This window comes from Capra hircus, chromosome 3 (assembly GCF_001704415.2).
Source record: "Capra hircus breed San Clemente chromosome 3, ASM170441v1, whole genome shotgun sequence".
Classification (NCBI taxonomy): Eukaryota; Metazoa; Chordata; class Mammalia; order Artiodactyla; family Bovidae; genus Capra; species Capra hircus.
In genome coordinates, this window is record NC_030810.1 from 86289173 (window position 1) to 86304519 (window position 15347).

The window sequence follows — 15347 nt, forward strand, 5'->3', positions numbered from 1 at the left end:
CTCCTGTGTCCCATTTAAAATTGTGACTTGGGGATATGTCATGTCATTGTGCCTAGGGAGAGCAAAGAATTATATGCTGGACATACGAATGAGATCTATTTGAGTGTCTCCTGGTAACTCCCTGGTGGTCCAGACGTTAAGACTCCGTGCTTCCACTGCAGGGAGCGTGGATTTGCTCCCTGGTCGAGGAACTAGGATCCCACATGCTCTGCAGTGCTGCCAAATATAAAATAAAATTTTAAATTTTTAAATGATTTTTTTCTAAAAAGCCAAATTAAGAAAAGAAAGATTAAAGTCTATGTTTTAAAAAATGTATGCATGTGTCTCCTTTGTGAATCTGCATACTATGTAGACCGTATGCTCTCCAAGTCAGGTCACTAGGTAAACTGAGGTTGTGTTGGGGAATTGATTTGTTCATAAAACTCTGAATATAATTGAGGAGTCCTGCCAATTATATCTCCGTCTAAGCCGACGTCTTGGATGGTGAGATCAACTATAGCTCAGATCTGAAACAGCTGCAGCAGAGCCACCTGCGTTGGATGGTGTGAATATCCCCAAGGGACATGAAGTAAATTAGCGCATATTGAAGGGAAATTTTCTAAGGCCCAGAACCACCATTTTCCCAGCAAACCTCCCACCCGAGTGGGACACAAGGGACACCAAATGAAAGACGACGCGGAGGCAGACGTGGCTCTCGAGTCTCCAACAGGCCAGATGCAGTCAGAGTGACTGAAATGATCTGCTCGAACAGATTCGATGTTTTAACACTAATTATCAGGCCTCAGAAGAGAGCTTGGCTGCTGGCAGACAACCAATACTGTCTTATTTAATTTTTAGATTTGGCTGTTAAATTTGGCCCAGCGCGAGACTGTGTTTGATGGGACCCCGAGAGTGAAGGATTCCTGGTAGGAAGGCCTGGGTTCCAGCTCTGTGTGACCTTGGACAAGCCATTTCACCCCATGGGGAGTGTTTTGTCATCTGTGCAATGGAGGAAACACCCCCTGCTCTGCTTGCCTTCTGGGGAGTTTGAAGATCAAATGAAATGGTGTAAAAGCACTATGCAAATGACAGGCATAATTACGTTCACAGGCAGAACATCGAATCTTTTCTGCCTGGTTCACTCAATTCTATGTAATTTACATACTGTGGATCTTACCCCTCTTCTTGCAGCAAAATCCTTTGGAGAATATCATTTTTAGACCCGAAATTGAAAATGTGTAGTTTCCTTATTCATCCTCAGAGTCCTCTGGGATAAAGAAAAGAGTGGAATTAAAAGAAAAAAGAGACTCAGAGTGATGGTAGCCCAAGGGCAAAAAGAATTCCCACCCAGGTGTTCTTTCTTTCCTAGATGACACTGACATCTAAAGTCAAAGCTTCTCATCCTAAATTAGACTCGCAGTTCCCCCAGCTCCTCCTTCTCCTTTGCATCTTCTCCCTCTGGATAAAAATGCCCGGTTTACACTTTGCTGTCCTGAGCCATGCTGGGCACAACCTCTAGTACCTCTAAGTGCTGGGCAGACAATAAATATTTGGTAAATATTTATATAGAAGACAATAGAAACGGAGCTCTAAAATGTTTCTCTCATTACCCTAAGTTTCTTACAGTACAGGTCAAATGCAATGTTTACCACATATCCACAAGTCTGGAGTAACATAGCTTGTAAGGCACACCAGTTTTTATGTCCCAAAAAGAAAGGAAAACCCCATCAATTAAAACATGACACAGTGCTTCCTTATTGTGCTGGGTATAAGCCACGACTTGATTTCATGGGTGTTAAAATGTGAAAGAAATATGCATCTTAGAAGAGATGAAATGCAGTCTATTTACCCCTTCCAAAAAGTACAGATTTCTCCTTTTGATTCTGATGAATTCTTAGGTTGGCCCACTTCAAACTGTCTCAGTTTTAGCCCCAGCTTCACTCCCTACATTGCATTTATGTGCAATCATCCTTCCATATGGGTAGAAAGGGGACATTAATTCTATTTTTCTTATGGATACAACAATACAAAGTACTTTAGGGCTTGAATATAGTTTTTGGTTAAGTGAGGATTGTGACATGCTTGTCAAAGCCAAAATCGCATTAATTCTGTGGCCTGTTGTTTGTGACAAGATTTAAAAGAGTAAGAAATGTTTTGAGTATTTGCCACAGCTATTGTGCTTTCTTTTCCCAAGTAGTGCTTTCTGTGATTATTGTTGCGGTGCTTCTTGTTTTATTTAATATGCTTGATTTGGCTGTGTTGTTGTTGTTACTCAGTTTATTCTTAGACCAGGTGAACTATGAGTTTTCACTGCACAGAGAAATTAGGTGTGAATACAGTCCATGGGGTCGAGAAGAGTCAGACATGACTGAGCGAATTCACTTTCACTTTTCACTTTCATGCATTGGAGAAGGAAATGGCAACCCACTTCAGTATTCTTGCCTGGAGAATCCCAGGGATGGGGGAGCCTGGTGGGCTGCCGTCTATGGGGTCGCACAGAGTCGGACACGACTGAAGCAACTTAGCAGCAGCAGCAGCAGGCTGATGTGATGAGAACCCATCATCTGCCTGGGCTAAATATGATGTTTTCATAAAATTCGAGGCAGGAATTCATAGCTTTTTCAGGGCAAAAGAGAGCATGAAGAATGCAGGGAAATCAGGGGAAATAGAAATACAGCTTTTGTGACAATCCTTTGTAATTTTTCATGGGCCAGTTCCTGTAGTAAATTCTGCAGTTTGGGACAAGGAGAAAGCCCCCTGTTTCTAGCCTGTTCTTTAGTCTCCTTCTCACACTGCTCTGGCCTAACAGGACATTATTTATACACAGCAGCAGAGAGACATGAAAAAGCGGGGCTCGGGGGGCGCAGTTCTAGGGACTAGACCATGGCCGGTGGAGAGGAAGGATCCACATGGCCATATAGGTCCTGTCTGTTCTTGATAAGGATCATTTCAGCTCCACAATGCCTTGCCCCTCCCTGTTGCAACCCCCTCCCCTGGGGCCCAGGGCCCATTACAGTGATGGTGAGTGTCAGTAGCCTTTGTGCTGGGCAGGAAGCAGGTGGGAAGCTGTTCATGCCTGACGGATGCTAACGCGTGCTCTGCCCCTTCTCTCCCCTGCAGTCTGAGTACCACTATGAGTACACCGCGTGTGACAGCACAGGTTCCAGGTGGAGGGTCGCCGTGCCGCACACCCCAGGCTTGTGTACCAGCCTCCCTGACCCCGTCAAGGGCACCGAGTGCTGTAAGCAGTCCTGCCTCGCAGCTTTGGCCTCTGCCCCAAGCCTCCTACCATCCGAGCTAGGCCCCTCCTGACAGTGCGGCTGCCTCGAGGAATCAGATCTCCCCACCCCTGCCTCTCCATCCACCAAATCCCGAGATTCGGTGCAGGAGTGCTATTTCATGGATAGGAATCTCAGTTTCTTTTTCTTTTCAAATGTAAATGCCATCACAGTATAAAGTAAAAATCATGCCGGCTGTGTGTCACGTAGATATTTTTCCCTGTTTGCATACATTTTCTTTTCTGGTCTGTGCATTTCTCTCCAGCCACAGTCACTCATTAGGAAAGATTGTGATTTGCAGTTGTTCTTGAAAAGGAAGCCAGAGAAGATAAATTTCTGCAGAGACAGATCTTTAAAATGCACTGGGCATCACTTCAGGGAACAAGAATGTTCCCTGACTGGGGAGCTGACCATGCAACCGGAAAGGCAGTGACTTGCCTGCAGCTCCCATCCCCTCCTCTAGGGCTCTGTAGCTACAACTTTCCTATCCCTAGCAGCTATTTCCCTGTGCTGTTCCTTTTAGAAAAGGCAAAACCAAAATATTTTTTATTTTTAACAATAAAGGATCAAGAAATCTTTGACTAGAATCAAGGAATCTTTGAAGATTTGGAAAGGAGGTTGAGGGCATTTAAAATCTAAAATATGCTTAGCCTAGTGCCTGGTTCAGTGGGTGAGCAAATAAATACTTGTTAAATTAGTGAATGGATATTGCTAAGATCTGAGTAGAACAGAGGTGTGACTAACAGAAACAAATGAGCCATCTTCAGTAAACTTGGTGCACCTGCGATGTGAATCACAAAGATAAATAAGGCACAGCCTCTGCCTTCAGAAGTGTACAGTCTGGTGGGAGGAGCAGAAATCCGTTTATCCATTCATTTTTTTCAGCGAACCTTAATGGAGGTCCTGCTGTGGCTGGTTGCTGTGCCACCATGCCTGGAGGAGCTCAGAGCCTGGTAGGAGGCACACATCAATATGATGTGTTATATGAGGTGAAAAGAATGGGCCTTATGGATGCTTAGGGATCAGAAACAGCTGGGAGAACCACTCAAGCAAAAGCCTGGAGGTGGGAGAACATCAGACACATTCAGAGAAGAGCATGTGGCCTGAGGTGGAGACAACACAGGGAGGGGATGGATGGGAGTCAGGGGAGAAGGGTCTGGGGTGCGAGATTAAGCTGGTTGGGATTAGGTTGGGGGAAAATTGTAAAAGACTTTGAATGCCAGGTTGAGGGCTTAAGTCTATAACCAAAAGTTGGTGGATGGTGCCTGATTATCTTTTAAATAACAGAAATAATAGTATGGGCTTCTCTGGTGGTTCAGTGGTTAGGAATCCACCTGCCAAAGCAGGGGTCATGGGTTCAGTCCCTGGACTGGGAAGATCCCACATGCTGCAAGGCAACTAAGCCTGTACACCCCAACTACTGAGCCCTTGCACTTCAACTACTGAAGTCTGCTTGCCTGGACCCCATGCTCTGCAACAAGAGAAGCCCCTGTAATGGGAATCCATGCACCACAACTAGAAGAGTTGCCCTGGCTCATGGCCAAAGAGATAAAGACCCAGTGCAGCCAAACATAAACAAATTTTAAAAAGAAATAAGTATGTATCAGTATTTTAGAAAGGTACTTCTGACCACAGAATGAGCAAAAACAAGCAATAGGCAACTAGTTAGGAGAACATTGCAGTGGTTGAGCTCACCTAACAGATCACAATAATCCCAACTAGCATGGTGGCAGTGGGACCAGAAAGGAGAAGACAGAGGCCAGAGACAACAGGAAATCCAAGGCCGAAAGGCCAGGCGCCTTTCAGAGGGGTCAGAACGAGAGACTCTTGTACCCTCTTTTACTGGAGAGCTCTCAAAATGGCAGAGGGTACCCCTCAGGAAATGAGAATAATGGCCCAAAAGTCCTGCAACAAGGTCCTTCATCTTTTCTGTTGTTGTCGTTAATAATGGCTTTGGGAATTCCTTGGCAGTCCAGTGCTTAGGACTCCATGCCTTCATTGCCATGCCCCAGGTTCAATCCCTGGTGGAGAAACTAAGATCCCACAAGCCATATGGCACAGCCAATAGATAAATCACCCCTGTATGGGGTGATGATGATTCACCCCTGTAAGTTCTAAAATTCAGTGGTTTTTAGAATATTCACAGAATTACATAATTATCACCACTATCTAATCTCAGAATATTTTTATCACCCCAGAAAGAAACTTCATATCCATTAGCCTTCTCTCGCCATGCCCCTCCCTCAAGTCCCTGGTGCCCCAGATCTACTTTCTGTCTCCATGGATTTGCCTGTTCTGGACAGTCCGTACAAGTGGGGTCATAGACGATGCACCATGGCTCTAAGTCAGTGCGTGAAACCCTTAGGTCTCCATCCTCTGCTCCTCCCTCTAGGATGCCCACACCCGCCCACTTCTAGGTGGCAACAGCCTCACCACCTGCCCTTGTCCCCGCTGTTGTGTTCCAGCCTTCTCTTGCAAAGCCGGGGAGTTTCTGGACATGAAGGACCAGTCGTGTAAGCCGTGTGCTGAGGGCCGCTACTCCCTTGGCACAGGCATCCGGTTCGATGAGTGGGATGAACTGCCCCATGGCTTTGCCAGCCTGTCAACCAACATGGAGATTGAGGACAGCACCTTGGAGTCCACCGAAAACTGTACTTCGTGAGTCGCCCCTCTCTCCCTGCTCCTCCCCCTTAGCCCCTCACCTCCTTTACCTCCCTGCTCCCCATGCTGGGGAAGGGGCTGCAGAGAGCACTCTACAGCCTCCTCTCCTTCTCCTTGGGGTGAGGACTGGAGCAGGACTGGACTGCTGGATGTGTGATGCCCACCTCAGCCCAGCCTTACTGCCCTAAGCTTACCAGCGACTGATAAGCACTTGTGACAGGTGAAAACCACCAGGAAATAGGCATTGATAAGATGGACAAGGGTCATATGGCCCAGTCTGTTTAGGACAAAATCCAATTCTACCATGGAATTTTGGATCAGCCAAAACACTTCCTTAATTTGATTGCAACACTATGTGCAAAGCCTCGAGTATCTTCCTGGCTTTGGTGTCAACTTCTAAATCTGGTCTCCTAATCCTGAGTTTACGAGTTTGAGGGGATAAGGTAGGACCAGAGCTTTGGTCAGTCATGGCTGAGATGTTCCAAACCCTTTGAAACCCTGGTGACCAGAGAATTTTCCAACTCAGAAGAGGATCTTTTCAGTAATTGAAAAACTCAACCCAAGGTGCTTACAGAATGTGTGAGCTGCCCTTATCCTTATCCTTATCCTTTACATATTTAACTCTAAGAATAAGAATTAAATGATATACCTTGGTTCAGGCACTATTCTAGATGCTTTACATACATTATTTTTTCTAATCCTTACGAGAACCCTTGTGAGGGTGAAACAGATTTTGTTGTTCCCATTACACAGATTTGGAACTGGAGGCTCAGAGAAGTTAAATGACTTGTCCTTTGTTATCCAGCTTACAACTGGGGAGACTAGAATTCATCCTCAGTCCCAAGCTTTCCACTGCCCCATGCTGCCGCTTTCAAATAACATTTAGTGTGTTCAAGACAATACTTAGGTCTTAGAGAGGAAAAGTGGGGGGTGGGTGTTGCATGGATGTAAAAGATAATCGTCCGCTACTCTTTGTTAAATATTGACAAAGAATATAGGAGAAAAGTACATGAAAGTTTTCTCTTTAATCCTTTAATCAAAAGGATTAAAAAAATTAATTGTATTACACCTGAATTTTTAAAGGTTAGAGCAATGTCTCCCATTCCTATACTTAAATATCTTAGAAACACCATTGTCTGAGCCAGGCAGCAGGTCTTTTAACATCCCAATGTTTATGTTATTTTAGGGTTCAGTATTATGAGTCAGAGGGCTTCCCCAATGGGTCAATGGTAAAGGATAAGTCTACAGTGCAGGAGACACAAGAAGACACGTTGTTCAATCTCTTGGTTGGGAAAATCCCCTGGAGGAGGAAATGGCAACCTACTCCAGTATTCTTGCCTGGAAAGTCCCATGGACAGAGGAGCCTGGTGGACTATAGTCCATAGCATCACAGAGTCAGACACGACTGAAGTGACTTAGCACGTATGCATGCAAGGTGGAAATGAGATGATACTTGGAAAGATTTGGAGCAATTCCTGGCATTAGAAATCAATCAAGACAGATTGTTATTATTAAACATGGAATGATCTTCACTAGGAACAGCTCTGACAAAAGTCAGAATTGTAATGCATTTTGAAAATGTAACCCATTTATGGCATCCTTTTAATTATTCATCCACCTTCAGGAGTTATTTATAGCTGATGCCGTGGAGCACATCAGCTTTAAGTGCTGTCTCTTTTAACAAGGAGAAATCAATACCGTTAGGTTAGCTGGGTATCTTGAATGAGCTCAGCTGAGGCATTTTGGATATGTCTTCACTTGAGAATAACACTAACTGTTGAAGAGCTGGAAGTAGCATATTATTCTGACAAACACAGGGGGAAAACAGTGAACTAATCTGAGGTTCCCTTGTCATTGTTCAGTCGTTCAGTCATGTCTGACTCTTTGCGACCCCATGGACTGCAGCCCGCCAGGCTTCCCTGTCCTTCACCATCTCCCGGAGCTTGCTCAGACTCATGCCCATTGAGTTGGTGATGAGGATTGGAAACCTTAACTGGTCATTATTAGTCACTGGCGACCAGGTCTGGTCTCAGGCAGAGTGGTGAAGTAGCACAATTGTCTTTGGTCACCATCTCTTACACTCATCTGTTTAATGCCCTGAGTCCCTCTCTCATGCCAGATCCATAGCTTGGTGCTAATGACACAGAAGTGAGCAAATTAAGTTTGGTCTCTGCCCTCACAGCATCGACAAGCCAGGCAGAAAGATAAGCAATTCAAGAAGAATTAAAGTGTGATCAGAAGAGATGAGATAAGATGTTCAACCTCATTAACAATCAAGGAAAGAAGATTTAAAGCCCAGGGAGACACCATGTTCTATCATATCATACTAAAAACAACATAAAATCTGACCATTCTAAATGTGGGGAGGTTGCAGGAGTTTTCTGCAGGTGGGTGTAGTTGATAATAGCTACTCTGGGGCATCACACACTGTAGCTGGTAAAGTTGGAGGTTCACAAACCCTGTGACCCAGTGGTTCTACCCCCGACCCTTCCCTCCACCAGGCTTTCTACTCAGACACGTGTAGGAGGAGACCAGCAAGAATGTTCCTAAAAGAGTGTGCACAAAGCAAAAACTTGGAAACAACCTAAATGCCCATCAACAAGCAGCACATAAATAAATGTGGGTGAACCATAGAAAGCAATCTTATATACTAGTGAAACTGAAGGAAGAGCTTTTATTCATGTGTGAATATCACTATACAAGGTGAAGAAAGAAAAGCAAGTTTCAAAAAAAAAGAAAAGCAAGTTTCAGAATCCATGAGTATGATACCATTTACACAAGTTTAAAAATATGCAAAGCAATATCATACCGTATATTGTCAGAAGATACATACACGATTAGTAAAGGGCAGAGAACTACATGGGGCTATTAAGCACCAAATTCCAGAAAGTGGTTACTTTGCATTGGAAAAAGCTTGTGTGACGTACATGAGGTTGACACTAGCTAGGGGAACATGAAGGCTTCTGCTGTGTTGCCTTTATTTCTTTTTTAAAATACTTGTTTGTTTATTTGGCTGCATTGGGTCTTAGATGTGGCACACAGAATCTTCACTGGGTCATGTGGGATCTTTCATTGTGCCCCACCGACTCTCTAGTTGTGGCGCAAGGGCTCCAGAGCTCATGGGCTCAGTAGTTGTGGAGTATGGGCTTAGTTGCTCTGCAGCATGTGGGATCTTAGTTCCCTGACCAGGGATCCAACCCATATCACCTGCATTGGGAGGTGAATTCTTAACCATTGGACCACCAGAGAAATCCCTGTGTTGCATTGCTTAAGCAAGGTGGCAGGTCTTGGATATTTCACATATTTAAATAAAATACAATAGGATTTTACTCCTTGGAAGGAAAGTTATGACCAACCTAGACAGCATATTAAAAAGCAGAGACATTACTTTGTCAACAAAGGTCCATCTAGTCAAGGCTATGGTTTTTCCAGTGGTCATATATGGATGTAAGAGTTGGACTGTGGAGAAAGCTGAGCGCTGAAAAATTGATGCTTTTGAACTGTGGTGCTGGAGAAGACTCTTGAGAGTCCCTTGGACTGCAGGGAGATCCAACCAGTCCATCCTAAAGGAGATCAGTCCTGGGTGTTCATTGGAAGGACTGATGTTGAAGCTGAAACTCCAATACTTTGGCCACCTGATGCGAAGAGCTGACTCATTGGAAAAGACCCTGATGCTGAGAAAGATTGAAGACAGGAAGAGAAGGGGACAACATAGGATGAGATGGCTGGATGGCCTCACCGATTCAATGGACATGGGTTTGGGTGGACTCTGGGAGCTGGTGATGGACAGGGAGGCCTGGCGTGCTGTGGTTCATGGGGTGGGAAAGAGTCGGACACGACTGAGCGACTGAACTGAACTGAACTGTGATCATGAGAGGGAAGCAGTAAGAGCTGAGTGCCCACGTAGCACAGGCAGGTCAAGGAGGACTTCTCAGATTAGGTGACATTTATTTTGAGACATGAGGAGGAATTCAATAGGTGGAGGGAGGAGGAAGTTTGTAGGAGGAGAGAACAGTGCATGGGAAGACCCAGAGGTGAGAGAAAATTTCACAGAACAATTGAAAGAAATTCTGTAGGGTGAGTATAGAGAGTGGGTGAGGGGTTTGTAAACTATCCCGAGGGCAACAGGGAGCCACAGACTGAGTGCAACCAGGGGCAACACAGCCACAGTGTCAGGCAGGGGAGTGATATGGGCTGATTTTCATTCTGGATGCTCCCTCCAGCCACATTGTAGAGAAGGGACTGGAGGAGGCAAGACGATGCCAGGAGGTGGGTTGGGATTGATTCATAGCTGAAGGGTATGTGGGGAGGAAAACGAAGAGCCCTTGGGTAGGGTAGACAGAATAGAGATACTTAGAAAATAAAATCAACATGCCTTCTCCCTTCCCCTTTCCCATAAAACCAGTTCCTGCTGCTGCTGCTGCTGCTGCTAAGTCGCTTCAGTCGTGTCCGACTCTGTACGACCCCATAGACGGCAGCCCACCAGGCTCCCCCATCCCTGGGGTTCTCCAGTCAAAAATACTGGAGTGGGTTGCCATTTTCTTCTCCAATGCATGAAAGTGAAAAGTGAAAGTGAAGTCGCTCAGTCATGTCTGACTCTTAGCGACCCCATGGACTGCAGCCCTACCAGGCTCCTCCGTCCATGGGGTTTTCCAGACAAGAGTACTGGAGTGGGGTGCCATTGCCTTCTCCTAGTAGCATCTAAAAGTGGACATTAAAAACAAACAAACAACCCAAACAAACAAAAAACAGATGGATTAGACTGGATAGATTTCTGAGTTCTACAGAACAGCTTTATCTACTCTCTTTGACAACTTTGAATTAGGCAGACCTGGGTTTGAATCTCAGCCCTGTCACTTGCTGGCTGTGTTATATTGGGCAAGACATTCAACAAGCCTCAGATTTATATCCATTAAATGGGGACAAAATTGCACTTCCTCTTACTGATAAAAAGAAATCATGAACACAAAATATGTAGTTCATTATCTGGGAGATAATAAGCAACCAATAAATGTTATCTACCCCCACCCCCCCACTCCTCACCTGAACAATATTGCCTGCTGTCTATCTTCTGGGTAGTTCCCTATAATGCGGGAGTGCACCCACCTGACTTCCTCTTGGCTGTACCCCCAGGCTCCTTGACCTAGAGGTCATTCTTCACTGAGCATTTTCACGTGTAAGCTTCTGCTTATGAATCACCAGTCTGAAATTCTGCAGAGACCTAGCAGGACATGAGATCTGAGATGGCACAAGCCCTGGTGGGCTGGCCTCCTGACTGTGACCTTGGCTCCTATTTCCTCACAGGTCCAAGTGGGTTCCACTGGGAGACTATATCGCCTCCAACACAGACGAGTGCACGGCCACGCTGATGTATGCCGTCAACCTGAAGCAGTCTGGCACTGTTAACTTTGAATACTACTACCCAGACTCCAGCATCATCTTCGAGTTTTTTGTAAGCCCCTGGCTTGGGGGCAGGGAGGTGGGGGGAGGTGGGAAGGTGGGAGGTAAAGACCCTACAAGGCTCAGATGCATTTACAGAAATCACACACAGTCCTGCCTGGGAAATTTTCACAGTCGTTTTTCCCTCTGGAGAGAACTGCGGTAAAAATGAGCTGAAGCTTCAAGAGTTAAAGAAAAGATGGAAGTCAGAGGACCCTGGTGGGGAACAGCACAATCTGGGAGAGTCCTAGGTGCTTTCCCGTGTTCCGGCATGATAGCTCTGAGTTCTGCAAAATTTCTTTAGTGTCAATGTACTGACATCCTGTGTGTGTAACTAGCTCCTGCCCTACTTCAAGGCTCATGAGTTCTGAGCTGTCTTTCTCCCATAAGAGGGGCCCTGTGGAAGGCTGGTGCTTTGTGGGGTAAGACACTTGTTTCCTTAGAAAGCTAAGACTCTGATCTCAAATTCCTGCTGCCTCAGGTTCAGAATGACCAGTGCCAGCCCAATGCAGATGACTCGAGGTGGATGAAAACCACAGAGAAAGGATGGGAATTTCACAGTGTGAGTATCAGAGCAGCCTTCTCCCCAGAGACCCCAGAAAAGGGACCAAGGGCCTCTCCCTAGAGACCCCAGAAAAGGGACCAAGGACAAAGGCCTCTTCCTCCCAGTCTGGGCCTCCACCCTTCTCTCCTTGGAGGGCAGGAGCCTGACAACATGAGGATGCTGTAGTTTCTCTTCTCATGAGTTGGCATAATATGGATGTGAACTGACTCGCTCCTCTGGCTTGACCCCAAGGACCAGAGCTCTGCAGGTTTAAAGGGCCCAGTTTCCTGGGGCTGGGCATGGATAAACAGAACCAGAGAAGAAAAAGGAGGGAGATTCCGCCTTGCTGTTGTCAGTATCTTCAGGTCCCTTCGTTGGTCTCACCGCAGAAATGCTCATGATATATGTGATTGAGGGTTCAAGGGAGAGGACACTGAGAGAGTTGGAGGAGGAGGCTTCGAAGGAGAGAGGAACTGAGCCAAGGGGGCAGAAAGGCAATGCTGAGGAGGCGGAGGGAGAGGAGCAGAACAGGAGCTGCCTTGCAGGCTGCAACAGGAGGGGTCCCCCCAGGAGGCTGATGCAATGGACCAGCAGCATCTGTCTCTGTGAGGGAACTCTTTCCTGTTTGTGGTTTTTAGGTCGAGCTAAATCGAGGCAACAACGTCCTCTACTGGAGAACCACAGCCTTCTCAGTGTGGTCCAAAGTCTCCAAGCCCGTGCTGGTGAGAAACATTGCCATAACAGGTACGGATTGTAGACGGTAGGACTGGGTCTGGGGTCTGATGCTGACTTCTGCAGGGAGGGTGGGGTTAGTCCCCACGGCCCTCAGTCTCCAGGCTCCATCCTTGCCTTTCTATGTTGTTCTTCCTCCCCAGGGGTGGCCTACACTTCAGAATGCTTCCCCTGCAAACCTGGCACGTACGCAGACCAGCAGGGCTCCTCTTCCTGCAAACTATGCCCAGCCAATTTTTATTCCAATAAGGGAGAAACTTCCTGCCACCAGTGTGACCCTGACAAATATTCAGGTGAGGGCAGGAAGAGTTTGGTGTTTCAGGAGCATTGGGGGGTTGGGGTGGGGGGAGTGGGGTAGGGTGGAATCGGGGGAGGTACCAACATATATACAGAGGTGAACAGGAAGTGGAGCCATCCTTTCAGCCAAGCTAAAGATGATTCTTCTAGAGCCCTTGCTTTCTGGGCCCTGGAAGAGCCTGGCTAATCCACCAATCACTCTTAAAATGAAATCATTCAATAAGTATTTATCAAGCCACTACTATCTGCCAGGCCTTATTCTGGGTGTTTGGAATACATCAGTAAACAAATTAGACAAGGATCCCTGTCTTCATGCTCTTCCCTGGTAGCTCAGTTAGTAAAGTATCTGCTTGCAATGCAGGAGACCTGGGTTCGATTCCTGGGTCAGGAAGGGCCTCTGGAGAAGGGAATGGCAGCCCACTCCAGTATTCTTGTGGAGAATTACATGGACAAGGAGCCTGGCAGGCTATAGTCCATGGGGTCACAAAGAGTCGGACACAAATGAGCGACTAACATTTTCACTTTCTGTCTTCATAGAATTTACATCCTGGAATGTAAATGGAATAAGTAATAACTATAATAACTAAATAATAAATATGTAATAAAGTGTATTGTATATTAGACAGCAAAAAGTGCAGGGTACCATAGCAAAAAGAAAAAGCAGCTCAGAATTAGAGGAATTAGAAAAGCTAGGGAAAGGGGTTGCGATTGTTTTTTGTTTTTTAATAAAACCTTAAATAAGATTATAAATATTCTATACAGTAGATAAAGAGGTATACATTTATGTTTTTAAATTTATAGCAATCATTATCAGTTAATTTAGAAGAGCCATGAGGTTGTATTGATGTGTAAAACATTTTGATAGCAAGAAGCTATAATCTTTTATCCATTGAACTCAAAGCATCCACTGAATTTAGAGCAGGCCTTGTCAAAAAGTCCAGGGTTCCTTGGAACATAGTTTGAAAACCACTCCTCTTAAGGAAGGTAAGATGACAACGAACAGCAGCCTATTTCTGCAGGCCCTGGATAACTTCCTGAAGCAGCCCAACTTGAGAAATAGAACCTGGCTACTTGAGAGGATCTTGGGAGCAGCAGGGATCTGGTATAAGATGGGCAGTGTCCCCAGAGGGCCCTGTGCTCAGACAATAGCCCAGGGACCAATCTCCAAGGCAGGTTCTGAAACCAAACAGATAGGGAGAGAGAAAGAGTCCTCTCCCTTCCCCTGTAAATGCTCATAACTATTCCAGTTTTCCTTTTTCACACAGAACTATATACAAATCCAGGCTCCCCTGATGGCTCAGTGGTAAAGAACGTGTCTGCCAAGGCAGGAGATGCAGGTTTGATCCCTGGCTTGGGCAGATCCCCTGGAGAAGGAAATGGCAACCCACTCCAGTCTTCTTGCCTGGGAAATCCCATGGACAGAGGAGCCTGGTGGGCTATTGTCCATGGGGTGGCAAAAGAGTCAGACACATCTTAGGAGCTAGACAATATACATAAGCTGAGCTCAAGGCCCTCTCGTAAGCAGACCTCCCCCCATCTTTACACAGACACACCCACCCTTCACACATGCATTACAGTACATGTTTGCTCAGCCAAGACCAGCCACTGACCTTGTGAACTGCTTATTTCTACACCAATCCTAAAACAAAAGTCCTATTTATCTACTCAGATCTTGCCCAATGAGTGTAGGTTTCAGCAACAACAGAGATATTTAGCTCTTAGGGGAAGTTTTTATCTTTAAGTCTAAATTCCTGTTTTTTCACTTGAATTTCTTATTTCTCTTCCCCACTCTGACAATAGCAGCCTTTGTTAGTCATTTTTTCCAGCTCCCTTTCCAACCCCACTGTGGTACAGGATTTGAAGGGCAAGGTGGTTCTAGAAAAAATGCCTATGGGTGTTTTGATCAATGCTATGTAAATAGATGTGTATCCACAGAGCTGTTATGAAAGTATTACTTTGGGAGTTTATATTCGTGCCATCTAGTCTTCTTTTGCCATTGATTTCTCAATCTACCCCTTTGACTGGAAAGTGAGTTTCTACTATGAAGAATATGTCCAACTCAGGGGTACAAAGAGCATTGAATTTCTTGGGGACTTGATTCTTCCAGAATACAGAGTCAGTGGGAGATTTCAAAAATGCAGAGTATGATGAGAGCCTATGGTGGAATGTGCATGAAGGGAGGGACAGGAGGCCCTGTGACCAGCTAGTCTTTCATTTGTAAATATATTCGGAGTGCTCAGGGCTTGGGCTGGGGTTAGAGCTGGAACCTGCCCTCCAGCTTATGTAAAAAATGGAAACGTGGTTGAAAAATAACACTAAGTATAGTACTTCCTCGGTACAGGAGGTGCTGAAATAGGAGTGTTGAGTGTAATGTGTGGTGGAAGCAAAAGAGGGGAGAAGTCAGTCCTCTCTGGGGA

General features: G+C 45.6%; 1 protein-coding gene across 1 annotated transcript in view; it reads left to right on the forward strand.

The window, feature by feature from the left end:
- The window catches only part of KIAA1324 (KIAA1324 ortholog), an 80321-nt gene that overhangs the window by 31667 nt on the left and 33307 nt on the right, over positions 1–15347 (forward strand). The window contains exons 2-7 of the mRNA XM_005677961.3: positions 3100–3220; positions 5723–5915; positions 11223–11370; positions 11839–11919; positions 12540–12645; positions 12777–12926. Coding sequence (XP_005678018.2) covers positions 3100–3220; positions 5723–5915; positions 11223–11370; positions 11839–11919; positions 12540–12645; positions 12777–12926 — 799 coding nt within the window. The remainder of the gene's footprint in view (positions 1–3099; positions 3221–5722; positions 5916–11222; positions 11371–11838; positions 11920–12539; positions 12646–12776; positions 12927–15347) is intronic.